This window comes from Microcaecilia unicolor, chromosome 5, assembly GCF_901765095.1.
Source record: "Microcaecilia unicolor chromosome 5, aMicUni1.1, whole genome shotgun sequence".
Lineage (NCBI taxonomy): Eukaryota > Metazoa > Chordata > Amphibia > Gymnophiona > Siphonopidae > Microcaecilia > Microcaecilia unicolor.
The window spans coordinates 300990688-301017877 of record NC_044035.1 but is presented as its reverse complement, the minus strand read 5'-3'; the positions used below and the strand labels follow the sequence as shown (position 1 = coordinate 301017877).

Here is a 27190-nt window from a genome sequence, read left to right as displayed (position 1 = left end):
GTAGGGAACACTCCAAACGTAGATAAAAGGGTAATGCGTTCCAGCAGGTGGAAGGACCAATCACACTAAGGGGTATGATTACTAAGGTGCGTTAACCACGCGTCGCTAACACGCCTATAGAACACCTTAGTAAACATAGTCGTAAATGTCACGCTTCTAAGACTGTCCAAATAGATGATGACTCGAAACGCCAATCCCACCAGTAGAAGGAAAAGGAAAGGGGATAGGATTGGGAGCAAGCAGCACAAAGAGTAGTAGCACCTAGGCCGTATTCGATCTCTCTGAACCACGCTTTGAGCCACGGAAGACGCTGTAGGTGTGTGACTGAAAATCTCAGTCCGGCTGTACAGCCCGGAGATTTGCCGCTGTCCTCTTTATTGACCCATACAGAAGGGGCAAGGTATATTACCAAATCCAACAGGCAGTTAAAAACCTCTATAATCTCCCCAACGAGCCCTGAACATTGCGGCTCTGGCTGCCGTACCCTAACTACATAATGTTTACTAGCATGTGATAAAAAGTGGGCAATTGATAAATTAGTGATAGATTTACATGAAGCTCTACTCACTTTTCCCGCTGGCGTTTCTTCCAGGCCCTAACTACCGTTGCTAACCACACTACATCATTTCCGGCATTTTCAAAACCGGTGCGAATAAACAGTACAACTGCGAAGAAAGCACTTTCCAGTATTGTCGTATGGGCTGCGTAGTTCTTCAGACTGTGATGCTCTCTTGGGTGGGAAAAACTTACCACCGTTTACCTGCGAACTACAAAACAAGGGAGACGCAGTGGAGCCGCTTCCTGCCGCTATCACTTTGCATTTTGGGAATTGTAGTTTAAAAGTCGATAGTAGGTCTGCTGTTTCGATAATGTCTGCTTTATCGATAAAACTACGACAACCAGAATAACCCTCGCTGGAAAGCTAAAGCGGAAAAATTTAGGTGTTTCACATGTTTAGATTAATACGTTATAATGAAACGAAATGGGAGTAGAGAAAAAGAGAAAGAAGCCAAGGTATTTTCATTGATTTTCTTTCTTGGCTGTTAAATAAGCAGGAAGATAGACTGATTGCAACTGTGCATCTAGTTTATGCATTCACCCTTCCCTTTTCGTATTGCTGCATTTCTCCCCACCCTTACTGCTTTTAAGATTGTCTCTCACTGTTGCTTTCCATATGATTGCACCACTACGCCTGGGTCTTCCCTTTTATTCAGTTGTGCGGACCCCACACTGCTGCTTGTCCGTCTTGTCACCAACTTTCTGCTGCCTGAAGTTTGCCAAGGTCCCACTGGCATTGAAAGATCTCTCTGTGATCATTTGTCAGATGATCAAAACGTAAAACACTTCAGTGATGATGTGGGGCCCTGTGCAGGGATTCATTGCGTGTTTTCTTTAAGAGTCTGTGCGGAAAAACAAAGTCGCGTAGTGTTGGCACTGATCCTGTAGACTATAATGAATGATTTACTTTCTGTGCTAACGTAGAAGGCAGAAGCCAAGGAAGGGAGACAGAATGCATATGGAGAGTTACTTTACCACAGGGTGCCTATAGGTGTTTGTGAAACACAAGGGGCAAAGCAAGAGAAATCGCAGGAAGGTTGAAGCTACTGAACTGATATTTACACATGCTTGTGAGGAAGTAGATATGTTCATGCATAATGAACGTGCATACACAGGTGTTTTATAAATAACGGAACCCTTTTACTAAACTGCAATAATCAGCTCGTGCGCATTTTATCATACGGAAGCTGTTAGCACTCACCCATGCTGACAGCTATTGCAGTCAGCATGGTAACAAACCAGTATTATTAGCTGCCTAAGAAGAGTAGGCTCAGATTGTGGGTGTGAAAAAAGCAGAACAAAGGTGTGTCAGGCTGTCGCTGCGCATGGGTGGATGCATGCTGTAACATGGCTGTATTTGATGTCACACTATTGGAAGTCCACTAGCATGGCCACAACCCCAACTATTAAAAAAAGATGACGTTGCAGCATCCCTCCTGCCCTCCCCCCCCCCAAAAAAAAGACCCAACCCCCTACCCCTAGAGCAATCCCTGACACTCCCAGGACTCACTGAGAATTCCTTGGTAGACTAGTGGAAACCATCTCTTATTTTTGTTTTATATTGATTTTGATTGTTATGTTTTTATTTTTGCTATTTCATGTATTTTTTATTTTTTTGTATTTTTTTATACTCTGCCTTGGAAAACCATAGTGGGTTGGGATGGTAGTGGTCTTCCTATGCTCCTGTCCTGTCTGGCTCCAGGTGCCAAAAAGTACTGATGACCCCCTCGTGGCATTCTTGCAGGACTATCAATAGGGGCCACCCATCACATAAAAGCAACAATATTCTCAGTATTAGAGCCAATGGTATGAAACTTGTGCCTCTGCCATTAGCAATGCTGGTCCCAAACTTTGGAACTCACTCCCTTTGCATCTCCAGCTGGAGCTCTCCTATCCCAAATTTAAGGTTGTCCTTAAAACCTTTTGTATTTACTCAAGCTTTGCTGAAGACTACATAACTTTTTTTCACTTCCTGTCCTCTTCCTCTTTCTGTAAATTTTGCGGTATATCGAGCTCTTGTAAGTAAATATATAAATGCAAACAAACAAAACAAAACAGTATGCCAAAAATGTAAGAAATGAGAGTGATTATGGGATAGTTTATAAACAATGAAAACATGGTTGTTTCCTGTGAACCAGCCCAGGAAAGACAGAGTGGCAGCTGTGGGGGGAGGAGGATGCATGGTGGGGAAATCAATTGTATGTTAGCATTACAATGCAAAATGTATCCATTAATATCATTGGAGTTAATGGTGTTTTAGGTAATGTGTGTTAAGTCTAAAGCCCATTCTTATGCGTGCAGTTCCACAAATGTTCTGCTTATCCCATTTATAGTTAATTTGTTCTTTTGTGTATTAGGTGGAATACTATGAGGGTCATTTTCAATATGATGTCTAAGTCCGAATAGGAAAGAAGGTCATTCTCTAAAAAGAAAAATGTCTATCTTTTTTTTTTTTCGAAAATACTGCTTTGAACAAGGTTTTGTGATTTGGACGTTTTGTTTTTTAGTCCATTTTCGAAAAAAAAAAAAAAAAAGTCCAACTTCAAAATGCAGAAAATCAAGCCATTTGGATGTAGGAGGAGCCAGCATGTTTAGTAGACTGGTCCCCTTGACATCCCAGGAAAGCAATAGGACACCTTAGGGGGCACTGCAGTGGACTTCTTAAAATGCTTCCAGGTACACATCTCACCATTGCTTCCTTATTTTGTCTGCTGATGCCCCCCCCCCCCAACCCACCACCCCCAACTGTACACCACTACCGTAGCTCTTACGGGTGAAGGGGACACCAATATGTGGGTACAGTGGGTTTCTGGTGCGTTTTGGAGGGCTCACAGTTTCCTCCACAAGTGTAACAGGTAGGGGACGGTAGAAGCCTGGGTCTACCTGTCTGCATTGCACTGCAACACTACTGGACTACTCCAGGGACCTTCAAGCTGTTCTAATGGACCTGAGTATAACATCTGAGGCGTAGAGGTTGGCAAGTAATGTTGTTCATCACATTTTTGGGGGGTGGGGTTAGTGACCACTGGGGGAATAAGGGGAGGTCATCCCTGATTCCCTCCAGTGGTCATGTGATTATTTAGGGCACCTTTTTGTGCCCTATTCATTATAAAAACAGATCTAGCTCAAAACGTCTTAATTTTAGTCCTGGGCGGTTTTGTGGTATCTTTAGTTACAATCAGAAATCAGGAGTTTAAACTAGATTATAATAGGATGGAAACACAAATTGTTAACAAGTGGGAAAAGTATGCAGAGAGCTTCACTGATGCAATTCTTTCTAACCCTTCTGCATATGTGTTTCTCTGTAGGTGAACACATATATTTGTATCTGTGTTGCCAGTGTGTGTGAGTCTGTGCTTAATATAGGTGTTGGTCTCTGATCTGGAGGAGCAAGAGGAGAGAGGAGGAGTGGCTTGAATGGAGTGGTCTCAATCATTTATTTGGAAAGAATAATGGCAAACACAAGAAAGCGGACCTCCGCAATGGAAACACCAAAACAAGAACACAGCGAAGGTGACAAGATGGATGTTGCCAAACAAACTTCTACTGGACTCAGTGAAAAAGTTCACAGCAAGAGTTTATTCTTAAAAAACTGGACTCGACACGAGTCGTGTTTCGGCCATTCAGGCCTGCCTCAGGAGTCCCTAGAATGGTATATAATAAATTATGTTAACTCAAAATTAATGGTAAAATCAAATCATGATAATAATAATAATAATACATTACAAATAATCAAAAGTTAATAATAACAGACACAAACTATATATTTTAAAAATATATATATGTACTGATTTAAACGATCGAAAATAATGTTACTAGTATGACAAATTGTATTTACAAACACATTGAAATGTCAAAAAAGGACAATAAAACAATAAATTATCTGAAATGTCTCTTTCCATCAATAAATGTTATAAACACTTGGTAAAAACCATAGATATTGCAACTAGATCAGAAACTTCAAAAAGGTGACAAAAAATAAACTAAAAACAGTCATGGAAATCATATACATATCTATGACATGCAAATACAATAACATTACAAAAATAATAATTTGTTAGTGTGTTAAAACAATTTTAATTTTACACACCAAATTTCACATTTATTCTTTTGAAAAAATATGTAAAAAAAAACATGGAAATCTTGTACATATTGAACTAAATGTCTTGATTGAACCCTATAATGTGTTTAGGTATTATATATATTTTTTATTTTTTTAAATGAAACAATATGGAAAACAATCTTTTGTGTATGGGAGACTACCCTAAACGGCTTATCTTGTAGAGAGTACCTGTATGGTAAAATGCTGTTGATTCACTTAGTGAAGTCTCGTCCAAATGTTGGATTTTACTAACGAGACCTGAAGAAAGGAATAAAGGGTGATTATAAAATCAACCCAAGAGTTGAAATAAAATGAAATTAAAAACAAGAAAAAAAATTATTTAAAAACCAATTTAAAACTACTGTAAAGATCAATTCTTAGTAATGTAGTGAGTCTCGGAGAATAGCGGGATGATTGCAACCGCCAATTGTTAGCATACTGGGGCAGTTCTAATTTAAACAATATTGGAGGCACAAGTCTCAAACCTGCTTAGGGTCGCACTGAGGAATCCTTTGCTAGCACCACTTCGCTGTGTTCTTGTTTTGGAAAGAATAATAACATGAAATGAAATGTGATAAAATATCTTCCACTAGGTTTAAATAATTGATTCTGGTGTTTAGAGTAATGGAAGAAGGTGATTTGCAGTACTTTTGAGGGAGCAAATTGAGTTGTGCATCCCAGGAAGAGATTGCGATTCAAGTCAGGGGCTTTACGGGCAGTTTTTCAAAAGATGACATGGGTGAAAGTGAGGTGACAGGCATGGTTCCCTCTAAGCTGAGTTGGAGTCCTCCACGTACAGTCCTGGCAGTGTGCAAGGGTTACTGTTTCACTGTCATATTTTTAATAGTGAGTGACAGGAAAACTTTGCAGGACTCCATAGAACCTGCCTGTCCCTAGTGACTGAAAACACAATATTGAAGCAGCACCCCCCTCCCCCACTGGCAACAGTGCAGTTGGAGGACTCCAACACAGCTTAGAGGGAACAGTGGTGGTAGGCAAGAACATATGCAGCAGCAGCAACAGTTTGTCTGAAAATCTAAGAAATGAGAGCTATTTTGTGACATTTTATAAACAACTAGTGAAACCATGCCCGTTTCCTCAACAATGAAACGGGCCCTAGGAAGGCTGTGATGTAAGCTTTTTTTTTCTCTCTCCCCTGCCCTGCGCTCCGCTCCATGTCCAGCGATTCTCCTCTTCCCTGCCCTCCCATCCGTGTCCCGCGATTCTCTCCTTTACTGTCCTCCCATCCCATCCATGTCCATCAATTCTCCTCTCCCCTTCCCTTCCCCTCCCTCCCTCCCCTCGATATCCCGTGATTTTCTCCTCCCCTCGATTTGTACCTGAACGTTCTCTGGCTGGCTGGCTTCCATTCCGTTTGTAACATCCCTCCTGACGTCAGCTCGCCTCCAGTGTTCCCTTCCCTCTCACTGTTCCGCCCTCTGATGTCATTACGTTTTGACACGAAGGCAGGACAGTGAGAGTGAATGGAACGCTGGAGGCTGGCTGCCGAACCATGTTACGAACCCAGACACCCAGCCATCCATGGAACGTTGGAGGTGCAAATTATTATATAGGATAGAAAACATGATTGTTTGTTAGAATGGGAGATTGAAGGAGTAGAAAAGAGTATTAATTTGCTGCTGTTTGTTTTATGTATGCAGCTTTAGTGTATTTATTGTTGTTTTATGCATAATTTTAGCTCTGTAAACTGCTTTTGTGATATTCCAAGATGGGAAGGTGATCAATAAATTTGTAATTCAAATAAGGACTCCTAAGATTCAGAGTGAAGTTTGGGATTCTTGGTTCTGGAAATATATTTAGAGATCTGTTACAACAGTTTTGAAGTTTTGAATAGGCACATTCAGATGCAGAACAATATCAGTGTAACTGACCAGTTGATCTCTTGCCATTCTAGTGACACAAAGGTGCTCATTTTTTAAAGCACATAGATTTACAAAGTTACAAAGGAACTCATTTTCAAAGCGCTGAGACTTACAAAGAAAGTTCCATAGGTTGTTATGTAACTTTGTAAGTCTTAAGTGCTTTGAAAATGATCCCTTAAATATTGTACTGGTGACACTAAAGAAATGTATCAAAATTACAGACAGTGAGACAACATAAGTTTGTGAATCTGAGTGGTGGAGGAGGGCACTACTGTTGTTCACACAACTTTGGAAGTGGGCATGGGGAGGGAAGGTGCCCTATCACACTTCCCGTGATTCCCCACAAAGTCTTTCTATTGCAGTGCTTCCCAACCCTATTTTGAGGACCAGAAGCCAATCTCAATTTCAGGGTATCCATAGTGACTATGCATGAGACAAATCTGCAGACACCATAAACCCAATATACGGTTATGGGGTACCCAGGAGACATTTGGAAATCTGTCTTCTATTGTAACGTTGCTACAAAGAACCCAAGCTTAAGTTTCTACCTCATTCTGTGCATCTTTTTTCTTTTCAGTTTCCATCTCTTTTCTTTTTGCCTAGCTGTTCTCACAACTTTTATCCCTCTTACCTGTTCCTTCACCTCATTTTTACCCTTCTGCCCTTCCATTCCATTTTCTTTCACCTGCTGTTCCTCTAATCTAATTAATGTTGTCATCTATTAGCAATTTGCTGTCTACATAGGACAAATAAGTTAATCCCTAAAGGGGGGGGGGGGGGGGGATTGTCATGGATTACATATACCGCCTTTTTGTGGTGCAACCAAAGCAGTTTACATTGATTGCAGGTACTTTCTCTGTCTCTAATGGTATCACAATCTAGGTTTTTGTACCTTGGGCAATAAAGTGACTTGCCAAGGATCACAAGGTGCCACAGTGGGAATTGAACTCAGTTTCCCTGGTTCGCAACTCACTAAACTAACCATTAGGCTACTCCTTCATGAACACACATCTCATTTCAGAAAAGGCAACATTGAAAAACAAGTAGGAGAACATTTCAACCTTCCATGATACTCTCTAACTGACCTTAAGGTTGCCATACATCAAAGGGATGCTCTGGCATGAAACTGCAGAATTACAACTCATCAAGAAGTTTGACACCATCACTCACATCTGAATGAGGACAATGGCTTCGTGACCCACTTCATATGTGAATGGACGTAACTATGCTTACATTATCCTGTCATTGGTTTATCTTGCCTATCACAGTTATCAAGTAGTTTAGATATGCTGCTATTATTCCCTTTCCACATCTTGCCATGCATTTCTCAATGCTTTCCCTGAATCAACCCTCTTCCTCACAACATCCACAGTGCCTTCATGTATATTTAAATAAAAAAGTGGGAAACTTCAGCAAAAACCACTGTAACTAAACAGATATCTATAACTGAAGACATGATGTTGATAACAGAGAGGGGCACAATGGAACAGGGCTGGCCATCTATAAGGGCGGCCATCTCTAATGACAGCCCCGTTAAGCGGCGTACCCGACTGTATTATCAAAACAAGATGGCCGGCCATCATTCGTTTCGATAATACGGTTGGGGTCGGCTAAATGTCAACATTTGGGCCGCCCTTAGAGATCGCTGGCGTTAGAGATGGCTGCCATTGGTTTTCGCCGATAATAGAAACTAATGGCGGCCGTCTCAAACCTGGCCAAATCCAAGCCCTTTGGTCGTGGGAGGAGCCAGCATTTGTAGTGCACTGGTCCTCTCTCACATGCCAGGACACCAACCAGGCACCCTAGGGGGCACTGCAGTGGACTTCACAAAATGATCCCAGGTATATAGCTCCGTTACCTTGGGTGCTGAGCCCCCCAACCCCCCCCCCCCCAAAACCCACTCCCCACAACTGTACACCACTACCCTAGCCCTTAGGGATGGAGGGGGCACCTACATTTGGTTACAGTGGGTTTCGGGTGGGTTTTGGAGGGTTCCCATTTACCACCACAAGTGTAACAGGTGGGAGGGATGGGCCTGGGTCTGCCTGCCTGAAGTGCACTGCACCCACTAAAAACTGCTCCAGGGACCTGCATAGTGCTGTGAAGGAGCTGGGTATGACATTTGAAGCTGCTATAGAGGCTGACAAAAAATGTTTTTTAATTTTTTTTTTTTTGTGGGAGGGGGGTTGGTGATCAGTGGGGGAGTAAGGGGAGATGATCCCCGATTCCCTCCGGTGGTCATCTGGTCAGTTTGGGCACCTTTTCAAGGCTTGGTCGTGAACAAAAAGAGACCAAGTAAAGCCGGCCAAATGCTCGTCAGGGCCGGCCTTTTTTTCATTATCAGCCGAGGCCGGCCAACTCTTAACACGCCCCCATCCCGTCTTTACTACCCTGCCCACACGCCCCCTTGAACTTTGGCCGGTCCTGCGATGGAAAGCAGTTGAAGCCGGCCAAAATCGGCTTTTGATTACACCAATTTGGCCGGCTTTAGGAGAAGGCCGGCCATCTCCCGATTTGTGTCGGAAGATGGCCGTCCTTCTCCTTCGAAAATAAGCAGAAGAATAATTCAATCAAAATATATTCAAAATAATAATGAGGAAAAAAAGACCTCAAAAGTCCAGATAATTGTATCTGTCATGTCTCATGTCACCAAAATCTGTGAGACACTGCATATTATCATTGGTCTTAAAAAAAAAAAAAACCCTTCATATATTTAATCATATTTGTGCATGAAAATCATTCAAAATAACAACATTTTTTGCGCCAAGACCTGAATAGTATGAGTCTGCTTGTTCACTGATTTCATTAACTTTGCAAGCATTGTACTTAGTTGCCCTGCTGAAGCCCGGTTTAGTGAAACAGAGATCCCCATCAGGACTTTATCTTTAAGCTAAGTGCTTGCTTCATCTGGACTTTTGAGGTCTTTTTTTCCCTCATTATTATTTTGAATTTATTTTGATGGAATTATTCTGTTATCAGCATCATATCTTCAGCTATAAATATCTTGTTTATGTATATTAAACCACTTCCCAAACTCAACTTCTTGGATCTGATGAAGTGGATTCTTGTCTCTGAAAGCTTGTGCCTCAATAAATTGATTAGTCTACAGAAGAGGTGTCAAACTACAGTCCTGTAATGTTGCAAATCGGTCTGTTTTCATGAAATCAGGATATTTGCATAAGTAAAGGTAATGCATTAAAAAATACAGCATGCATATGCATTGGGGATATCTTGAAAACCTGACTGATTTGTGGTCCTCTAGGGTTAGAGTTCGGTACCCTTGATCTTTAGTATGCCAGCTACCACCCACTGTTTGTGCTTGTTTGGAGTGTGTTGGAATTGAAATCAAGAGGTGAAGTTGGTATCTTTGAATTAGTAAGTACGGTATGTCTTGAGAGAGTGATATTTAAACTGAACTGGACCATGTGTGCACTAGATTTTTGTCTAATGGCAATTTTGAAAGGATCAGAGATATTTGGTAGCTTGGCCCTTTATTGTTAACAAAACCTTTGAAGAAGGTTGATTTTCAGAGATATTAAAAACAAAACATTGATTTACTCGCTTCCAAAAGGAAGAAAGATGTAGATTTAGGTTGTAAGCTCTTTTGAGCAGGGACGGTCTCTTTGTATCAGGTGTTCAGCGCTGCGTGCGTCTGGTAGCGCTATGCAAATGCTAATAATAATAATAATGTAGAGATATTTTAAGTAACGTTATTAACAGAGCCTGCTTTGAGCAATTAATCTTATGTGTAAAGGGAAAGTTATGCACTAATTCAATCCGCTTACTGAGCAGGTCATGAAACAGAAATTGTTAGTATGATAGACTTGATTTGTAGGCAAGCAGATAGGGGTAAGGATACATTATTAATCTTATTTGATATGCCTGCAGCATTCAGCATAGTAGACCATATTTTTTTGATAGATTGGTTAAAATAGATACAGTAATTAAGGAATAGGTGTGATACTTATTTTCAATATAGGAGATTCTTGAAAGATGAGATGTCTGAGGAAATAATGGTGGACTGAGGCATTTCCCAAAGTGTGATATTTTCATCCATACATTTTAATATTTTGCATCTTTGTTAGGAATTGTGGAAGAATTTGGTTTTGCGTGCTGTGCATATACAGATCTTATTTGACATGTCTGCAGTATGCCTTGCTTTGGGCCCACTACTACCTAAAATTATATAGATCATCTGCATAAGCTGATTTTCAGTGATTGGTAGAAGTGGGTCCTAAGCAAAGAGAGGTGGTAGAAAGATTAATGTATGTATAGGGAGAATTGAAGCATGAGTATCAGCCTCAGTTAGAATTAAATCTGAATATAAGAGAAGCTTATGAATGAGTAGAATGGGGAATGATTTGGAGGTTTTACTGGTAGTTAGAGGATCTAGATTTCATCTGAAAGAGGTGACAAGAAGTTTGGCGATTAAATTAGATCAGACTTTAACTATTAAAGAGCACATTTTGACAGTGTACAGATTTAATAGTTTGAGACACATATGCCAGTTGCAGCCTTATTTAACTTTTGATAAATTGAGATTATTGCTTTAGGCATTAGTAGCTTTGAAATTAGATTACTGTAATATGTTGTATTTTTAAATTTTATTTGAAATTTCAAATATTATTCCATGGACAAAATCCATTTGAAAAGAAATACAGAAATCAAAACCTAAAAGCGAAGAAAAGGCATTGCTAGCCATTACACAAAAAGGAAAACTGAATTCTTATAAAGTCCATGACAATTCGGGGTGGAGGAAGAACAAGCAGAAAATGAAAGGAAATCTCATATTATTACATATCTAAATAGTATATAGTCTATATAATTACGCAATATAAAGGACTAACAGTGTAGTTTACTCCAGAAACAACGAAATTATTGAGTTTGGGAACTAGAGGCTTGTTAGTCTGACCTCTGTGGTAAGTAAATTAATGGGAACACATCTAAAATGGAGAATTATGAGGTTTCTGAAATCCAGTGGTCTGCAGGACCTGAGGCATCATAGTTTCACTAGAGGCAGGTATTGTCAAACTGTGATTAATTTCTTGACTGGTTGCCCAGAGAGTTGGATCAAGGGAGAGCGCAAGATGTGGTGCAAAGCCTTTGACATGGTTCCACATAAATGACTTATAACTGAGTGCCGTCGGTATTAGCCCTAAAGTCACTGGAACTGGTTAAGTGGAAGGTGACAGAGGATAGTGATAAATGGAGCTTGCTCTATAGAAAGAGGTGTTACCAGTGGTGTGTTGCAAGGATTAGTTCTTGATCTGGTTCTTTTTTAACACTTTTGTAAGTGATATTCGGAAGAGCTATCTGTAAAAGTGTCTCTTTGCAGATGATACCAAAATTTGCAGTAGGGTAGTCACTCCTGAAGGTGTGGATATCATGAGAAGAGACCCAGCGAAACTTGAAGAATGGTATGTAATTGGTAGCTAAGATTTAATGCTGAAAAATGCAGGGTAATGAATTTGGGCTACAGAAACCCGAGGGAGCAGTACAGTTTAGGGGTGAAGTACTTCTGTGTGGGAAAAGAGAAGCAGGACTTGGGTGTGATTGTATGTGATGATCTTAAAGTAGCAAAACAGATAGAAAAGGCAATGGCAAAAACCAGAAGGATGCTTGGATGCATAGGGTGAGGAATGACCAGCAAGAAAAGAAGGTGATAGTCTCTGGTAAGACCTCATTTGAAGTATGGTGTACAGTTCTGGAGACCACACCTTCAAAAATATATAAACAGGATGGAATCAGTCATGAGGGTGACAACTAAAATGGTCAGTAGTCTTCGTCATAAAGCATATGGGATCAGACTTAAAGATAGCAAGATGTATACCTTGGAAGAAAGGCGGGAGAGTGGGATATATGATAGATGTTTAAATACCTCCGTGGCAGAAATGCACAGGACGCAAGTCTATTTCAATTGAAAGGAAGCTCTGGAATGAGGGGGCATGGGATGAAGATGAAAGGGAATAGACTCAAGAGTAGCCCAAGAAAATGCTTCTTCATGAACAGGATGGTGAATGTGTGAAACGGTCTCCCAGTGGATGTGGTGAAGATGAAGACTGTATCTGATGCCAAGAAAGCTTAAGACAAGTATATAGGATCTCTAAGGGAGAGGAAGAGATAGTAGATGGCATGGATAGGCAGACTGGATAAGTTGTATGGTCTTTATCTGCCTTCATTTCTGAGAAGTTCCGAGAAAAGAGGACATTACTCTGAGTAAGTGAACATTATTTTGCTCTGTGCTTTGGTGATTTTAAAGATTGGGAATAAAAGAGGATTCCTTGTCATCAGCAGCAGATGAATCCATTACGAATGGGTTGTGCCCACCTGCCAGCAGGGGGAGATAGAGAACACTGAAAACCATAGTGCCTCTAGGACGGCTAGCTCCATCTGCCTCTCAGTATTTTTCTATCTCCCAGCAGGGTTGGACGCAGCTTGTTCAGCTCCTTGAAGATTCTGCCTGGGGTGGCTCTTGTGCTTTTGCCAGTTGTAGCAGGGGTGTTGTGGCTAAGTGGAGCCCACTTTAAAGGCACATAGGTTTCGCCCTTTCCTTACCCTTCCCCCTGTGTGGATGCAGGCATATAGGTTTGCTCTTTCCCTGCCTTTCCCACCCTCTTCTGCCTCCGGAGTGCCTCTATAGCTGTTTGCCTCCAACTTTCCTCACAGCGTTAAAAAAAAAAAAAAAAAAAACGCGCTTTTCAGCTCTGCTATTTCTGAGGCTTTTCCTGACTGTGCAGCGTGACTGGAGCTCGTGGACTCGGTCCTTTGAGGTAAGAGCGGTACTCACCTCCTCTGGGGAGGGCCCGCGGATGGCGTTCCGATCAGGGTGATTTTGGCGCGAAGCCGCCATTTTGAATTTTATTCCGCTGTTTTTCGGAGATGGCTGCTGAGGGAGTTAAGCGCTGTTCCCGTTGTGGCAAGCGCAGATCAGCAGCGGGGCTCTGTAAAACGTGCTGTTTAGACGGTAGAGCCAGTACGAGCATGGCGAGCGATGATTCTTCCCGATCGATGGAGCTGGCAGCGGGCGCCATCTTGGAAGCGTCGCATGGCTCAACCCCCACGGTTGTGGAGAAGTCTGAGAGCAGAGGGGTGCCTCGGGCCGAGGCTACCAGAGGAGCTCTGTTCCCCATGGCTCCTAATTCGGAGACGGGAGGTCAGGGTGAGTTTTTCTCCCCTGAGTTTGTACTTATTTTACATAAAGCCTTCATGCTGAAAAGAGCTCTGCCGCAGGTGTCTGACACTGCCTTCCTACCTGGTTCCCCTCCGACTGATGATGGCCCGGAGCTGATGCCAGACGTGGATGCCCCTGAGCGTTGGGTGCACGCCAAGCGTAGATGGGTAAATTCCCCGTCGGAGAGTGGCGCTCCCCCCCCCCCCCCCCCGTGGTCGGGCTGTGGGGACTCTGAGGGATCTGGCAGGCCTTCGTGGTCTGAAGAGCCAGAGGAAGGATCCAGTTTGCCACTGGATCTGGATGATCCCACTGCGGTTCGGATTTTCCACCGTGATGAGCTGCCAGCACTTATCTCTGATGCCTTACAGGCCCTCTCTATTGATGACCCTGTTCAAGGCAAGACCTCCTCTGGCAATCCGAGGATGGTGAGTACTAAGAAACCTGCTCGTGCCTTTCCTTTGCATGACTCCATCCAAGAGCTTATTTCTGCTCAATGGGCTGACCCCGAGGGGCCAAATTGGCCAGGTCGATGGGGCATCTTTACCCTCTGAGAGAGGAGCACTTGGCCCGTTTTGGGATGCCTAAAGTGGATGCCTTAGTCACAGCGGTGACAAAAAAGACTACCCTCCCAGAGGGAGGGGTCGCCCTGAAGGACATTCAGGACCAGCGGCTGGAATCAGCGCTAAAACGGTCCTTTGAGACTTCGGGCCTAGCCTTAAAGGTGTCTGTTTGCAGTTCTTATGCTACTCGAGCCTGCCTCTCTTGGTTACAACAGGCAGTGGAGCAGCCCGTGGATGGTGCGGAGTCCCTCGCTGAGGTTGCACCACGCATGGAGTCGACCTTGTCATTTTTAGCTGACACCCTCTATGATCTGGTCAGAGCTTCGGCTAAACACATGTCTGTGGCGGTGTACGCCCACCGCCTTCTATGGCTACGGCATTGGGTGGCTGACATGGCCTCTAAGCAAAGGCTGGTGAAGTTGCCCTTTAGGGGCCTTCTGTTATTTGGAGAGGAGTTGGAGAAGATTGTTAAAGACCTGGGGGATGCTAAACCCCACCGGTTACCTGAGGATAGGCCGTGGCCTTCTTCCAAGGGTCAAGTGGTTTCCTTCTCCTCCAGACCTCGCTTCCGTGAAGCTAGAAGGTATCGCCCAGGGCGCTCTGCTGGGTTTACTCAACGTGCCCGCTTTCAGCAAAGGAACTCCTTTCGCTTGGACAAACGCTCCGCAGCGGTAGGCTCAAGGCCAGGAGTTCAGGGCCGTCCTCCACAATGATGGGACGCCAGTCTACTCCTCCGCTACAGCTGTAGGAGGACGCTTTTCCCTCTTTCTCGAGGAGTGGGCCAAGATTACCTCAGATCAGTGGGTCCTGGACCTAATCAGAGAAGGTTACCGATTGGAATTCGGTGCCCTGGTGAGAGACATGTTTGTGGAATCCCGATGCGGTACTGCCGTCAAACGGGCGGTGGTAGAAGAGACCTTACAAGTCTTGTTGCACCTTGGAGCGGTGATCCCTGTGCCTCCCGCCGAACACGGCTGCGGTCGTTACTCCATTTATTTTGTGGTGACGCGAAAAGGCGGGTCTTTTCGGCCCATTCTTGACTTAAAGAAAGTCAACAAGTCACTAAGAGTGCAGCATTTTCACATGGAAACCCTGCACTCCATCATTGCGGCGGTACAGCCAGGAGAATTCCTCACGTCTCTGGACCTAAAAGAAGCTTTCACATTCCTATATGGCCCCCGCACCAACAGTTCCTCCGGTTTGCGGTGTTGGGAAATCATTTCCAGTTTCGGGCCTTGCCTTTTGGCCTCGCCACAGCTCCCTGAACCTTTTCCAAGGTAATGGTGGTAGTAGCTGCTTTTCTCAAGTGAGAGGGTATCCGGGTTCACCCGTACCTCGACGACTGGCTCATCAGAGCGGACTCTGCAGAAGAGAGTCGTCATGTAACAGCCAGAGTGGTCTCAGTACTGCAATCTTTGGGCTGGGTCGTCAATATACCCAAAAGTCACCTGACCCCTTCTCAATCTCTAGAATATTTGGGGGTCCGGTTTGGCATGGCCTCGGGGTTTTTCTTTCTACCCGACCAAAGGCGATGCAAGCTTCAGAATCAGGTCCGTCTGCTCCTGAGGATGCCTCGCCCGCGAGCTTGGGAATTTGTCCAGCTGTTGGGATCGATGACGGCCACCTTGGAAGTGGTGCCATGGGCGAGAGCGCACATGAGGCCTCTGCAGATTGCTCTGCTTCAACGATGGTCTCCTATGTCCCAGGATTATCAACTCAGGCTCACGTGGCTCCCTGCGGCCCGACTCAGTATGGAGTGGTGGCTCTCAGACAGCATGCTGCGGCGAGTAATGCTGCTAGCGCTTCCCGATTGGTGCCTGGTGATAACGGATGCCAGCCTGAAGGGCTGGGGAGCACATTGCCAGTGAAGCTATGCTCAGGGTCTATGGACACCCAAGGAAATGGGGTGGTCCATCAATCGCTTGGAACTAAGTGATATTCCAGGCTCTTCTGGCCTTTCGCATGATTCTGGAGGGACTGGTTGTCAGAGTTCTGTCGGACAACACGACAGCAGTGGCCTACATAAATCGACAAGGCGGCACTCAGTGCCAAGCACTGGCCGCAGAGGCCGCTCAGATATGCCACTGGGCCGAGCTACATCTGCTGTCAGCAGCTAACATAGCAGGTCATCAGCTAACATAGCAGGTCAGAGCAACGTGCAAGCCGACTTTCTAAGCAGGTATCAAATCGACCCTGCGAAGTGGGAACTGGCAGACAAAGTGTTCCTTCAGTTCTGTGCCAAATGGGGAACGCCCGTAGCGGATCTTATGGCCTGAAGCACAAATGCCAAAGTCCCGTCCTTTTTCAGCAGACGGAGAAATCCTCACTCGGCGGGGTTGGATGCCTTGGCTCAACCCTGGCCCCCGGGCCTCCTGTATGTGATCCCTCCTTGGCCCTTAACAGGGTGACTCCTCCTGCGAATTCGGCTGCATCAAGGAGTGGTGATCCTCATTGTCCCGGATTGGCCCAGGTGACCATGATATGTGGCCCTCCGGTGGATGCTGGTGGAGGCTCCCCTTCCTTTGCCTCTGGTACCGAACCTGTTGACGCAGGGTCCGGTGACCATGAAGGATCCCTGCCGCTTTGGTCTTACGGCATGGCTATTGAGAGGGCGCAATTGAGAGACAAGTGCTATTCTAACAAGGTCATCTCCACTCTCTTGCAGGCCTTCAAACGTTCCACTTCCGTTGCCTATGCTCAGATCTGGCGCTAGTTTGAGGCTTGGTGTGTTTCTAAAGAGATCACATCCATGCGGGCTTCTGTCTCACCGATACTTGACTTTTTGCAGGATGGTATACAAAAAGGCTTGGCCTATAATTCCCTGCGTGTTCAAGTGGCATCCGGACATTGCACGGTTTCTTAGAGGGGTGCTTTGGCTCCGGCCTCCCGTGCGGGCCCCTTGTCCGGCTTGGAACCTGGGGCTAGTATTAAAGGCTCTTCAGTGTTCGCCCTTCGAGCCGTTGAGGCGAGCTTCGGAGAAGGATGTGACTCTAAAGACAGTCTTTTTGGTGGCCATTACATCGGCGAGACGGGTGTCTGAGCTCCAGGCGCTGTCCTGTCGAGACCCATTTCTGCAATTCTCAGAGTCCGGAGTAACGGTACGTACTGTGCCTTCCTTCCTGCCTAAGGTGATTTCAGCATTTCACCTAAACCAGCCTATTTATCTGCCCTTCTTTACTGGGGAGGAGTTTCCGGAATCTTTTGGGCAGTTGCACCTTCTGGATGTGCGCAGGGCTCTGTTGCAGTATCTGCAGATGTCTAATGCTTTCAGGACCTCTGATCACCTTTTTGTATTGTCAGGTCCTCGCAGAGGGTCTCCAGCGTCTAAAGCCACTATAGCCTGTTGGCTTAAGGAAGCCATTTTTTCAGCATATCTGCTATCTGGCCGGCCTCTGCTGGCGCCTTTAAGGCACATTCCACAAGAGCAATGTCTTCCTCTTGGGCTGAGACGGGAGCACTCTTTCTTCAAGAGATATATAGTGCAGCTACTTGGGCTTCTAAGCTCTCCTTTGCCCGTCATTACAGGCTGGATGTGGCTGCCAGGAGGGACGCGCTTTTTGGAGCACAAGTGCTTGCGCGTGGTGTGGCTTGTTCCCACCCTATCTAGGGATTGCTTTGATACATCCCATTCGTAACAGATTCATCTGCTGCTGATGACAAGGAAGGGAAAATTAGGTTCTTACCTTGGTAATTTTCTTTCCTTTAGTCACAGCAGATGAATCCATGATCCCTCCCTGATTGAATCTGTTTTGTGTTCAGTTTTTCCTGCAGACATGTTCCCTCATTGGGAGAAGTTGGAAAACAGTCTTCAGGATTTCTGTTCTACTATAGGAGGTTGAGTTCGTCCCTCCTTTGTGTTATTGCTCCTGTTCTGGGGCGTTTGTTCACTGTGAGGAAAGTTCATGTTATGCTACTTTGCGGTTTAACACTGCTTTGGAAGGTTCAAAATACTGAGAGGCAGATGGAGCTAGCCGTACTAGAGGCACTATGGTTTTCAGTGTTCTCTATCTCCCCTTGCTGGTAGGTGGACTGAACACATTTGTAATGGATTCATCTGCTGTGACTAAAGGAAAGAAAATTACCAAGGTAAGAACCTAATTTCTCATTGTAGGTTTACTGATAAAGCCAGTTTGAATTTATTATGAAAATCTTTTTATTTAGCTCTGTGCTTTTGTGATTTTAAAGATTGGGGATAAAAGAGGAATTGTAGATTTACTGATAAAGCCAGTTGAATTTATTATGAAAATCTTTTTATTTATATGAACAGAGGCGTTAAATACAAATACCACTGATCCAAACAGCAACCTATAACTTCCTTACCTCACCCTTCCCCCGATAACAAGTTCCCTAGTTGAAATACAACATAAAATACCAATAAGTAGTCCAGGCCGCAGTTGTTAGGCCCAAGAGCAAATCAAAGCTCAAGTACTTCCCATCCCACAGTATCCCATTCCCACCCCCAAGAACAATGTGATTAAAAACTGAGGTCAAGATGGGACTGATCTCCTCCCATAACAGTTTATAAAATTCGCTCCAGAAGCCATCCGAACCCAGTGCTTTCCCCAGTGGACTTTGCTGAATAGCCCATTTGACTTCTTCCACCTGGAAAAGTTCATTATTGTAGACAATAAGCAGAAATCTTTTGCCTGGTGTGTGGCAGTGGCCAAAAAAGCAAACAGGATGCTAGTAATTATTAGGAATGGGATACTAAATAAGATCAAGAATACTATAATACCTCTGTATTGCTCCATGTTGTGACTTCACCTTGAGTATTGCATTCAATACTGGTTGCCATATTTCAAAAAAGATACAGCAGAATTAGAAAAGGTTCAAAGAAGAGAGACCAAAATGATAAAAGGGATGGAACTCCTCTCATATGAGGAGAGGCTAAAGAGGGCTGTTCAGCTTGGAAAAGAGACGGCTGAGGGGAGATAAGATTGACGTCTACAAAATCCTGAGTGGTGTAGAATGAATAGAATTGAATCAATTTTTTTACTCTTTCAGAAAGTACAAAGACTAGGGGACACTTAATGAAATTACATGGACATACTTCAAAAAGAAATAGGAGGAGATATTTTTTCACTCAACAAACAGTTAAGCTCTGGAACTCATTGCCAGAGGATGTGGCAATAGTGGTTAACGTTTCTGGGTTTAAAAAAGGTTTGGATAAGTTCCTTGAGGAAACGTCCATAGTTTGCTATTGAACTAGACATGGGGAAGTCACTGCTTACCCTGTGATTGGTAGCATAGAATGTTGCTACTATTTGGGTTTCTGCAAGGTACTTGCAACCTGGATTGGCCACTGTTGGGCTAGATGGACCATTGGTTCAATCCAATAAGCTATTCTTATGATTTTAGGTGTCTATTCCTGCTGGAGTTGTAGACTGTACACAAGCTAATCGAGATAAACGTGCTCAAAGAACCAGGAAGCTAAAGGGAATAAATCATGCCCTGGTTAAAAATGGTCCTTGAAAGTTTAATTCCTTTGTTAAAAACCTGATGTGGCCATATTTTGCCTTCAGGCTGCAACAGGGGGATACAAAGATACAACAAATCCTAGTGTCAAATATAAGGTTATTTCATTAACAGATTAAAACAGACATAGTAAATCACTCTCATGTCTCTCACACAGCATTACAATATAAGTCAGCTTTTTGGACCACCTGACAACCTCTACAAACTGAGAAGCCCAGGAATATAATTCCCAATTGGGCAGCCCCATACCACTCTCCTTCTTATTCCAGCACAAAGTATGAAATCCTATCCGAGGGCTTTTATTTTTCCAGATAAAACTAGAAAGCTTCCCATTCCAGGTTCTGAAAACCATTCTGGGAACTGATCATGGAAGGTATTGAAATAAATAAAGTAGCCGAACTAGGTTTGTCAGATAAAATATTAGACTGGTTTGAACAATTCCTGAGTAACAGATTATATAGTTAAGAAGGACTGAAAGGCAGGTCACCTAGCTGGAATCCTGGTTGTGGTGTTCAACAAGGCTCACCATTATCACCATCATTGTTTAGTATCTATCTTAACTCTCAGTTATACTCTTTCAGAGATTGGGATTACCATTCTGTTTTATGCGGACAATATTTTCCTTTTGTGTCCAGTATTAGAAAAGTTTGTGGGTACCTTATCTTCTATTAAGCACTACATTTCACTTATAGATAAGTGGGCATTGGATCACCTTCTGAAATTGAATAAACAGGAGACTAAGATATTGTGGTTTGTTGATATAGATAGTATTCCTGCTAGATCTCTGCCGTTTGCATCAGGAGAGATTTTAAATATTGAAGATCATTCAGGGGTGCTTGGGATAATTTTAGATTTCAAATTATCTTTTGATAAACAGAGATATTTTTTTTAGGCTCAGACAATTACGAGCTATTAGATACTCTTTACAATTTGATGACCAGCACTTTAGCACAGGCAATTCTGTTCCCACAATTGGATTATTGTAACTCTTTGTACTTGCCAAGTTTCTAATGAATCTTTAAACCGACTGCTGTTGCTGCAAAACGCTGCTGCCAGGTTGATTTATGGGTTGGGTCATTTTGACAGATTATCACCGTCCTTCATTTATTTATTTATTGATTAGGTTTTATTTACTGCCATTTTGAGGGAATTCACTCAAGGTGGTGTACAGTAAGAATAAATAAAACATAAGCAATAGACAATTACAACAGTAAAAATATTAAAATAATACAAAGTATGGCATAGTATACTACTTATAATGTCTACATGATACGTAATAAAACATTTTAATAGTGTAGGGTATAAACAAAGATGGAGCATATAGATAGGTAAGAGGTAAGAGCGTAAGAGGAGTTAAAAAAATAAGGAGACTAATTTAAAGAAAGTTGCACATGAGGTCAGAGATGTGATTAAATATTATCTCAGCTAGGGTAGTGGATAAACATGTCCTGCTGCAGTATGTGCAGCCCGTGTCATTCCTTGTGAGTGTGAGATTAATAAGTTAGTTACTTCTTCCACTAAAGTCCTGGTTGAAGAGCCAAGCTTTCACCTGCTTCCTGAAGTAGAGATGGAGGCATATTTTCAAAGCACTTAGCCTCCCAAAGTTCCATAGAAACCTATGGAACTTAGCCTCCCAAAGTGCTTTGAAAATATGCCTCATAGTCTCCTGCTAAGTGAAGCCTTTCAGTGAGTGCATTCCAGAGCGTGGAAGCTTAGAGATCTTCATTGGCTATTAATACATCAACGTGTTGAGTTCAAAGTAGCTTGTCTGATTTAAAAATCAGTTTATGGTTTGAACTCCGAGGGTCTTACAGAACTGCTTGAAATCCTTTCTTCTAGAAGAGGTTCATGTTTTCTTCGCACTTTCCCAACTGGGTTATCCTGCTTTAAAGAATGTTTGATTAAAGTCAATTTATGAGGGTTCCTTTCCTTTTTATGGTGTGAGAGTTTAGAATAAATTACCCATTGAAAGGTTTATCACCCTATTTATCTTTTAGAAAGGGTTTAAAAACCTATCTTTTTAGCAGATGATTGGTTACTTTGTTGTAATTATGCACTTCCTACATTGTAATTCCTCTGGTATTTGAGAGCTTTTCTCATTTGTTAACTTCTTTTAATTCTTTGTGGAATAACAGTCCATATAGAATAGAATAGTATATGCAGTAGCATGTTCATCTTCATTAGATTGATTCTCCCGCTCCATGTCATGGGCAGGTCTGCAAAAATACGATCTAACAGAGGGGCATAAATGGCTAGGAAAAGGTACATAAGCACGCAGTTGTGGAATGCATTACCTACAACCCTGAAATCCATTGACGAAATAACCAACTTTCGCAAAGCTCTGAAGACACACCTCTTCAACAAGGCCTACAAAGAGAACCCATAACTTCACAAAATTACTTCACCAACCCACCCAGTTATTAAAAGGACACCTTTTATATTATCCTTTTTATCACCTTTCACTCTCTTTTCCCTTACTTTTCTCTGAACATTACTAATTGTAAGTGTACAGATACTATTTGTAACTGACACCCTGGAACGAACATGTTTACATAACTTTGAGGCTCATTTTCAAAGCACTTAGCCTCCCAAAGTTCCATAGAAACCTATGGAACTTAGCCTCCCAAAGTGCTTTGAAAATATGCCTCTTTGTAAGCCACATTGAGCCTGCAAATAGGTGGGATAATGTGGGATACAAATGCAATAAATAATAATAATAATACCAAAGCCATGGAGGAACTGTAATTCCAAGTTACTGAAATGAGGAGACCTTGCAGATCTGCTGTAATCCTGCTGGCAAGTGACGACGCAATCCTAAAACATATAGCTCGTTCTGACAGGATATCGCTCTTGCTTGAACAGGTCCCTGGCAGTGGCAGTGATTCCTGCCTGCTGCTAAGCCAGAAGCCTCCTTTCTGCCTCATCCCGCTGCCTAGTCAGAAACTGGAAGTTGCAACAGAGGGGGGCGGAACTCTGCAGAAAGGAGGCTTCTGTCTAGCGGCAGGCAGCACGTGGGAATCGCTGCCACTGCTGGGGAACCCGTTCACACAACAGCGACACTTAAGGGAGGGAAATACAGTACTGCGTGAGCCCAGCCTGGTCCCCACCACGCCAGCAATGTTAAAGGTGTAGCAGTGCTGGGTGGGCCCAGGCCCATCCAGTCCACCCATGGCTACACCCCTGAGCTGCCTACATTAGAGAATAGTAGGTGTGAACTTTTCATTATGCAGACTTTCCTGAAATTTCAAAGCACAAGTACATTCACTTGGAAACTATTTACATACATTTACACTTACTGTTTGGTGCATAAATTTTTAGTTTAAACGTCTGAATTTTCAAAAGTGCATACTTAACTGTACATCCTGCCTTCTGGGATGCCTCCTGCAACAGTGGGTGAAGTCATGTGCATAGAGGTAGAATCCCATTTCTTCCTTCAAGCCTTTCAACCCAACTGAAAAGGGACATGGTCAGTGTATAAGATTTTATGGTTTTGTACTATTGTGGATGTGGTGTGCTTTTTTTCTCATCTTTTGTTTTTGTCTTTTCTTTCCAGGCTGGGCACAAAATCTTTTACCTAGCAGAAATACAGAATGGGTTCTCAGCAGCAGCTTTAGGGGTTGTTTTTCTTGGGGTTTTTTTTTTCATTGTTTAAGGGGCTTCTTTGCAGGAATCATGCAGGGAAAAATTGTTAATCAGTTTGCTTGGTAATAAAGTTCTAATTATGTCATGATTGATGCTCTTAAATTCAGTTTTACTGTGATGAATTTACTTGTTTACTTTCTTAACTTTGTTGTGATTGCACTTTTTTGTGCAAGTAAAAAGGCAATAGAAGATGCACTGATTGAGTTATACTAGCCATGTGAACAATCTCTTCTGATAGCAACTATAGCTCAGTTGAATTAGTGTAAATATTATGTTTTATATACACTTTTGTAGGTCTGGTGTCATGTCAGGCTTGTTATTTAGGTAAAGAGTGTTCATGCTTTAGCAGAATCAGCAGCTCGTATGCCACTGGCAATTTTTGTTTTAGTCACCTTAGTGGCTAGTCACACAATTAATGGCACTATAATAGAGAAATAGTAGTGACTGTTCACATAAAACATGATATGTGTATTGGAAACAGCCATGCCAGGTCCTGAATATGCAGACTAAGATAAAGAACAAGCAGAGTAGGTTCCTTGCTTTTTAAATTCATCAGACCCCTGCTGTTTAAATTGCCCCAGCTGTTAATGTTGAAACCATTACAGTAATAGACTCAGCAAATGAAGGAGAACCAAGACACACAGACTTTATTACCAGAGGGGCAATTTTCTCTTCATCTGTAATAGCAGTGGTGCCTAATATTGATCAGACCATCAAGATACTAATCCTCTGTAAAATTACTTGTTGTAACTGAAAATAGGTTAATCCAGATCAGCCAGTGCCTTGACTTTCTACTTACTGTTGAATAGAGACTATTAGGTGGTTTATTTTTCATGATTTAAAGCATTTTATATTGATAATGGTTGGAACTTCCTTTGTGTCTGTGAGCACTTACAGCTATATCCCCGGATTCTCTTTCTGTTTTAAATAAAACATCGCCCACTTAATTTAGGAACAAATGCCTGCCTAGCTTGTCTGATTTATATTGGTGTTTTGTGTTCCCCAGATTTATTAAGCATATAATTTTATATTCAACCAATTATCTGTGCAATAAATAAGAATTGGACCAGTCCCCCATAGATTGGAGCCTTGCAGGTATGCAGTATCAGTAAGTGCTAAGAATGTAAAGTAGTTCAGTTGTTATTGCAGGTTTTTATTCATGCTTGACTTCTCTTGAGTTCTATGTGTTTTCCAGTATTCTTTTGTTAACTTCCAAAGCTCTTAACATTTTCTTTTTAATAAATACCTTGTTTTTGCATTTAGAAAACAATCAAACCTGATCTCTAGGTGCAATTACGAGTTTATGCATAACATACAAAATGCAGGAGAAATAATTTTTAAAGGTGAGGTAGAATGCCTTTCTTTTTCTCAAATATATTTTTGTAAACTTTCAGTATAAAATCATTAAAGTTGTCCTCATTTTATTTTTAGGTATCATGAACTATGATTAACTGGCCCTCACTAAGCGAATTTGCTAAACATTAGATATGCTGAAATATTTCCCTCGGGTCATAATATGCCATAAAATGAAGAAATTAGAAAGGGATTAGGGGCTGTCACTTTTGTGGAGGCAGAAAATAGATGTTTGGTGTTTACTGCTTCATTCTTGGTTTTAGGAATGGGACTGATTATTAAGAAGCTTCATAAAACACTTAGGCCCCCTATTTCAAAGCTATTGGCTACCGCATGGCAATGCCGACACAGCCCATTCAAAAAGTGAATGGGCTGTGTTGGCATTACCGCACCGACAGCCACTAGTGCGGCTTTGTAATAGGGGGCTTAGTTGGGATACATAAATTCTTTCTTGGGAGTGGATGCATATTAGTCTAGCAAAGAGCGCTGATGAATCAGGTGTTTTATTGAATCTAAAACTGTGTTTGGCTAGTGGGTAAGTAAACGTAAAGAGACGTTTTCATTTTTTTTTTAAAGGAAGATGGTATATACAAAATTTAAAATAGTAACATAGTAAATAATGGTAGATGAGGCCTAGCATGGACCATAGAAACATGACAGATTCCCACTTCTTCCCACTGTAGTTTCCCACTTCTTCACAAAAGTGGAGACAAAGAAGAAGTGGGAAACTACAGACCGGTAAGTCTCACGTCGGTGGTAGGAAAAATAATGGAGTCGCTGCTGAAAGAAAGGATAGTTAACTTTCTAGAAACTGACGGGTTACAGGACCCGAGGCAACATGGCTTTACCAAAGGAAAATCCTGCCAAACGAATCTTATTGACTTTTTTAACTGGGTGACCAAAGAACTGGATGAGGGACGTGTGCTAGATGTAATCTACTTGGTCTTCAGCAAAGCCTTTGATATGGTCCCCCACAGAAGACTCGTGAATAAGCTGAAAGGATTAAACTTAGGACCGAAAGTGGTGAACTGGATAAGAAACTGGTTGACCAACAGGTGGCAGAGGGTGGTTGTAAATGGAATCCCGCTCGGAGGAAAGGAAGGTGAGCAGTGGAGTTCCTCAGGGGTCAGTGCAGGGGCCTATTTTGTTTAATATATTTGTGGGAGATATTGCTGAAGGGTTGGAAGGAAAGGTGTGCCTTTTTGCGGATGACACAAAAATAGCCAATAGAGTGGACACCCTGGAGGGAGTAGAAACGATGAGAAGGGATCTCCGAATGTTAGAAGAATGGTTGAGGGTCTGGCGCTGGTAATTCAATGAGTTATAACAATTGCGCCAGTATTTACTCCTCTATAAATGATTTATATTTTATTTTTTAATATGCAGTGCTCAGTATTTGCTGTTGTACCAAATAACCATATGATACGTTGTCAGCCAGCAGCACTCAACCATCACAGCACTATTCCTGCCTGCCTACCTAACATGTTGAAAAACTTCTACTATTGTTAACTTCAGTCTTAATAGTATGTAGACGAATTCACTTATCTGAGCAGGTGTATTGAAATTCAATGATGGGTCTTATTGCGTTGCGGCTGATCAACCTTCACCGTGGTGCTGATGTGATCTGTGATTAAAATCAATATTCCATTTTTATTCCCGACGTGGGGCCACGTTTCTCCATCTCGGCGTTTTCAAGGGAATGTATCCACAAACTGTAGAGAAAACAAGAAATTACACATGTCATTTAATCTTCTTATACCTTCTTTCATTAAGCTTCATATTTGTTCATGCTGAATATCTATAAAACTTCTAAACTGATACTCTTCGACAATTGTCTTTGTGCTTATCAGGAGCGATCTCAGATCAAGAGCCTCCCTGCCAAGAAGTATAAAGTGATGCACTTGGGGTGCGGAAACCCAAAACAGAAATACTAGATAGGAGGGGAGAGATTAGTAAGCTCGACTCAGGAGAGAGACCTTGGGGTGTTGGTGTCGGAGGATCTGAAGGTGAAGAAACAAGGCGACAGCCATGGCCAGAAGGATGCTAGGCTGCATAGCGAGGGGCATAACCAGCAGAAGAAAGGAGGTGTTGATGCCCTTCTACAAGTCGTTCGTGAGGCACCACTTGGAGTGTTGTATTCAGTTTTGGAGGATGTGTGTTGCTAAAGACAGAAAAAGACTGGTAGCTTGCAGTTAACATGGAGGTTGTTATACATGTTGACTGCTAATGCTGCAGATAACACAGTGCAGTTAGGTACAGAGGGGTTGCCAAATTCATTCTGTGCTATCCACCATGCAGTCAATGTATGATACAGAAGTTTCTTCTGTGTTAAGTGCACAATAGCTCTTCCAAAAATGCTAAGAATGCTCTTAATAGTTGCCACTAAAGTTTTTTCAGTTAACTACAAACCTTTAGAGCATCTTATTAAATAAGGGCCTTCACTTAC

At 42.6% G+C, this 27190-nt stretch overlaps 2 protein-coding genes across 2 annotated transcripts in view; one reads left to right on the top strand and one right to left on the bottom strand.

Annotated features, from left to right (window-relative positions):
• Positions 1–333, bottom strand: part of RPGRIP1L (RPGRIP1 like) — a 343339-nt gene extending 343006 nt beyond the window's left edge. Inside the window, 1 exon segment of the mRNA XM_030204315.1 lies at positions 262–333. The gene's annotated coding sequence lies outside the window, so the exon portion shown is untranslated.
• Positions 334–574: 241 nt separating this feature from the next.
• Positions 575–27190, top strand: part of FTO (FTO alpha-ketoglutarate dependent dioxygenase) — a 748586-nt gene continuing 721970 nt past the window's right edge. Inside the window, exon 1 of the mRNA XM_030204316.1 lies at positions 575–1014. Coding sequence (XP_030060176.1) covers positions 973–1014 — 42 coding nt within the window. The 5' untranslated portion in view covers positions 575–972. The remainder of the gene's footprint in view (positions 1015–27190) is intronic.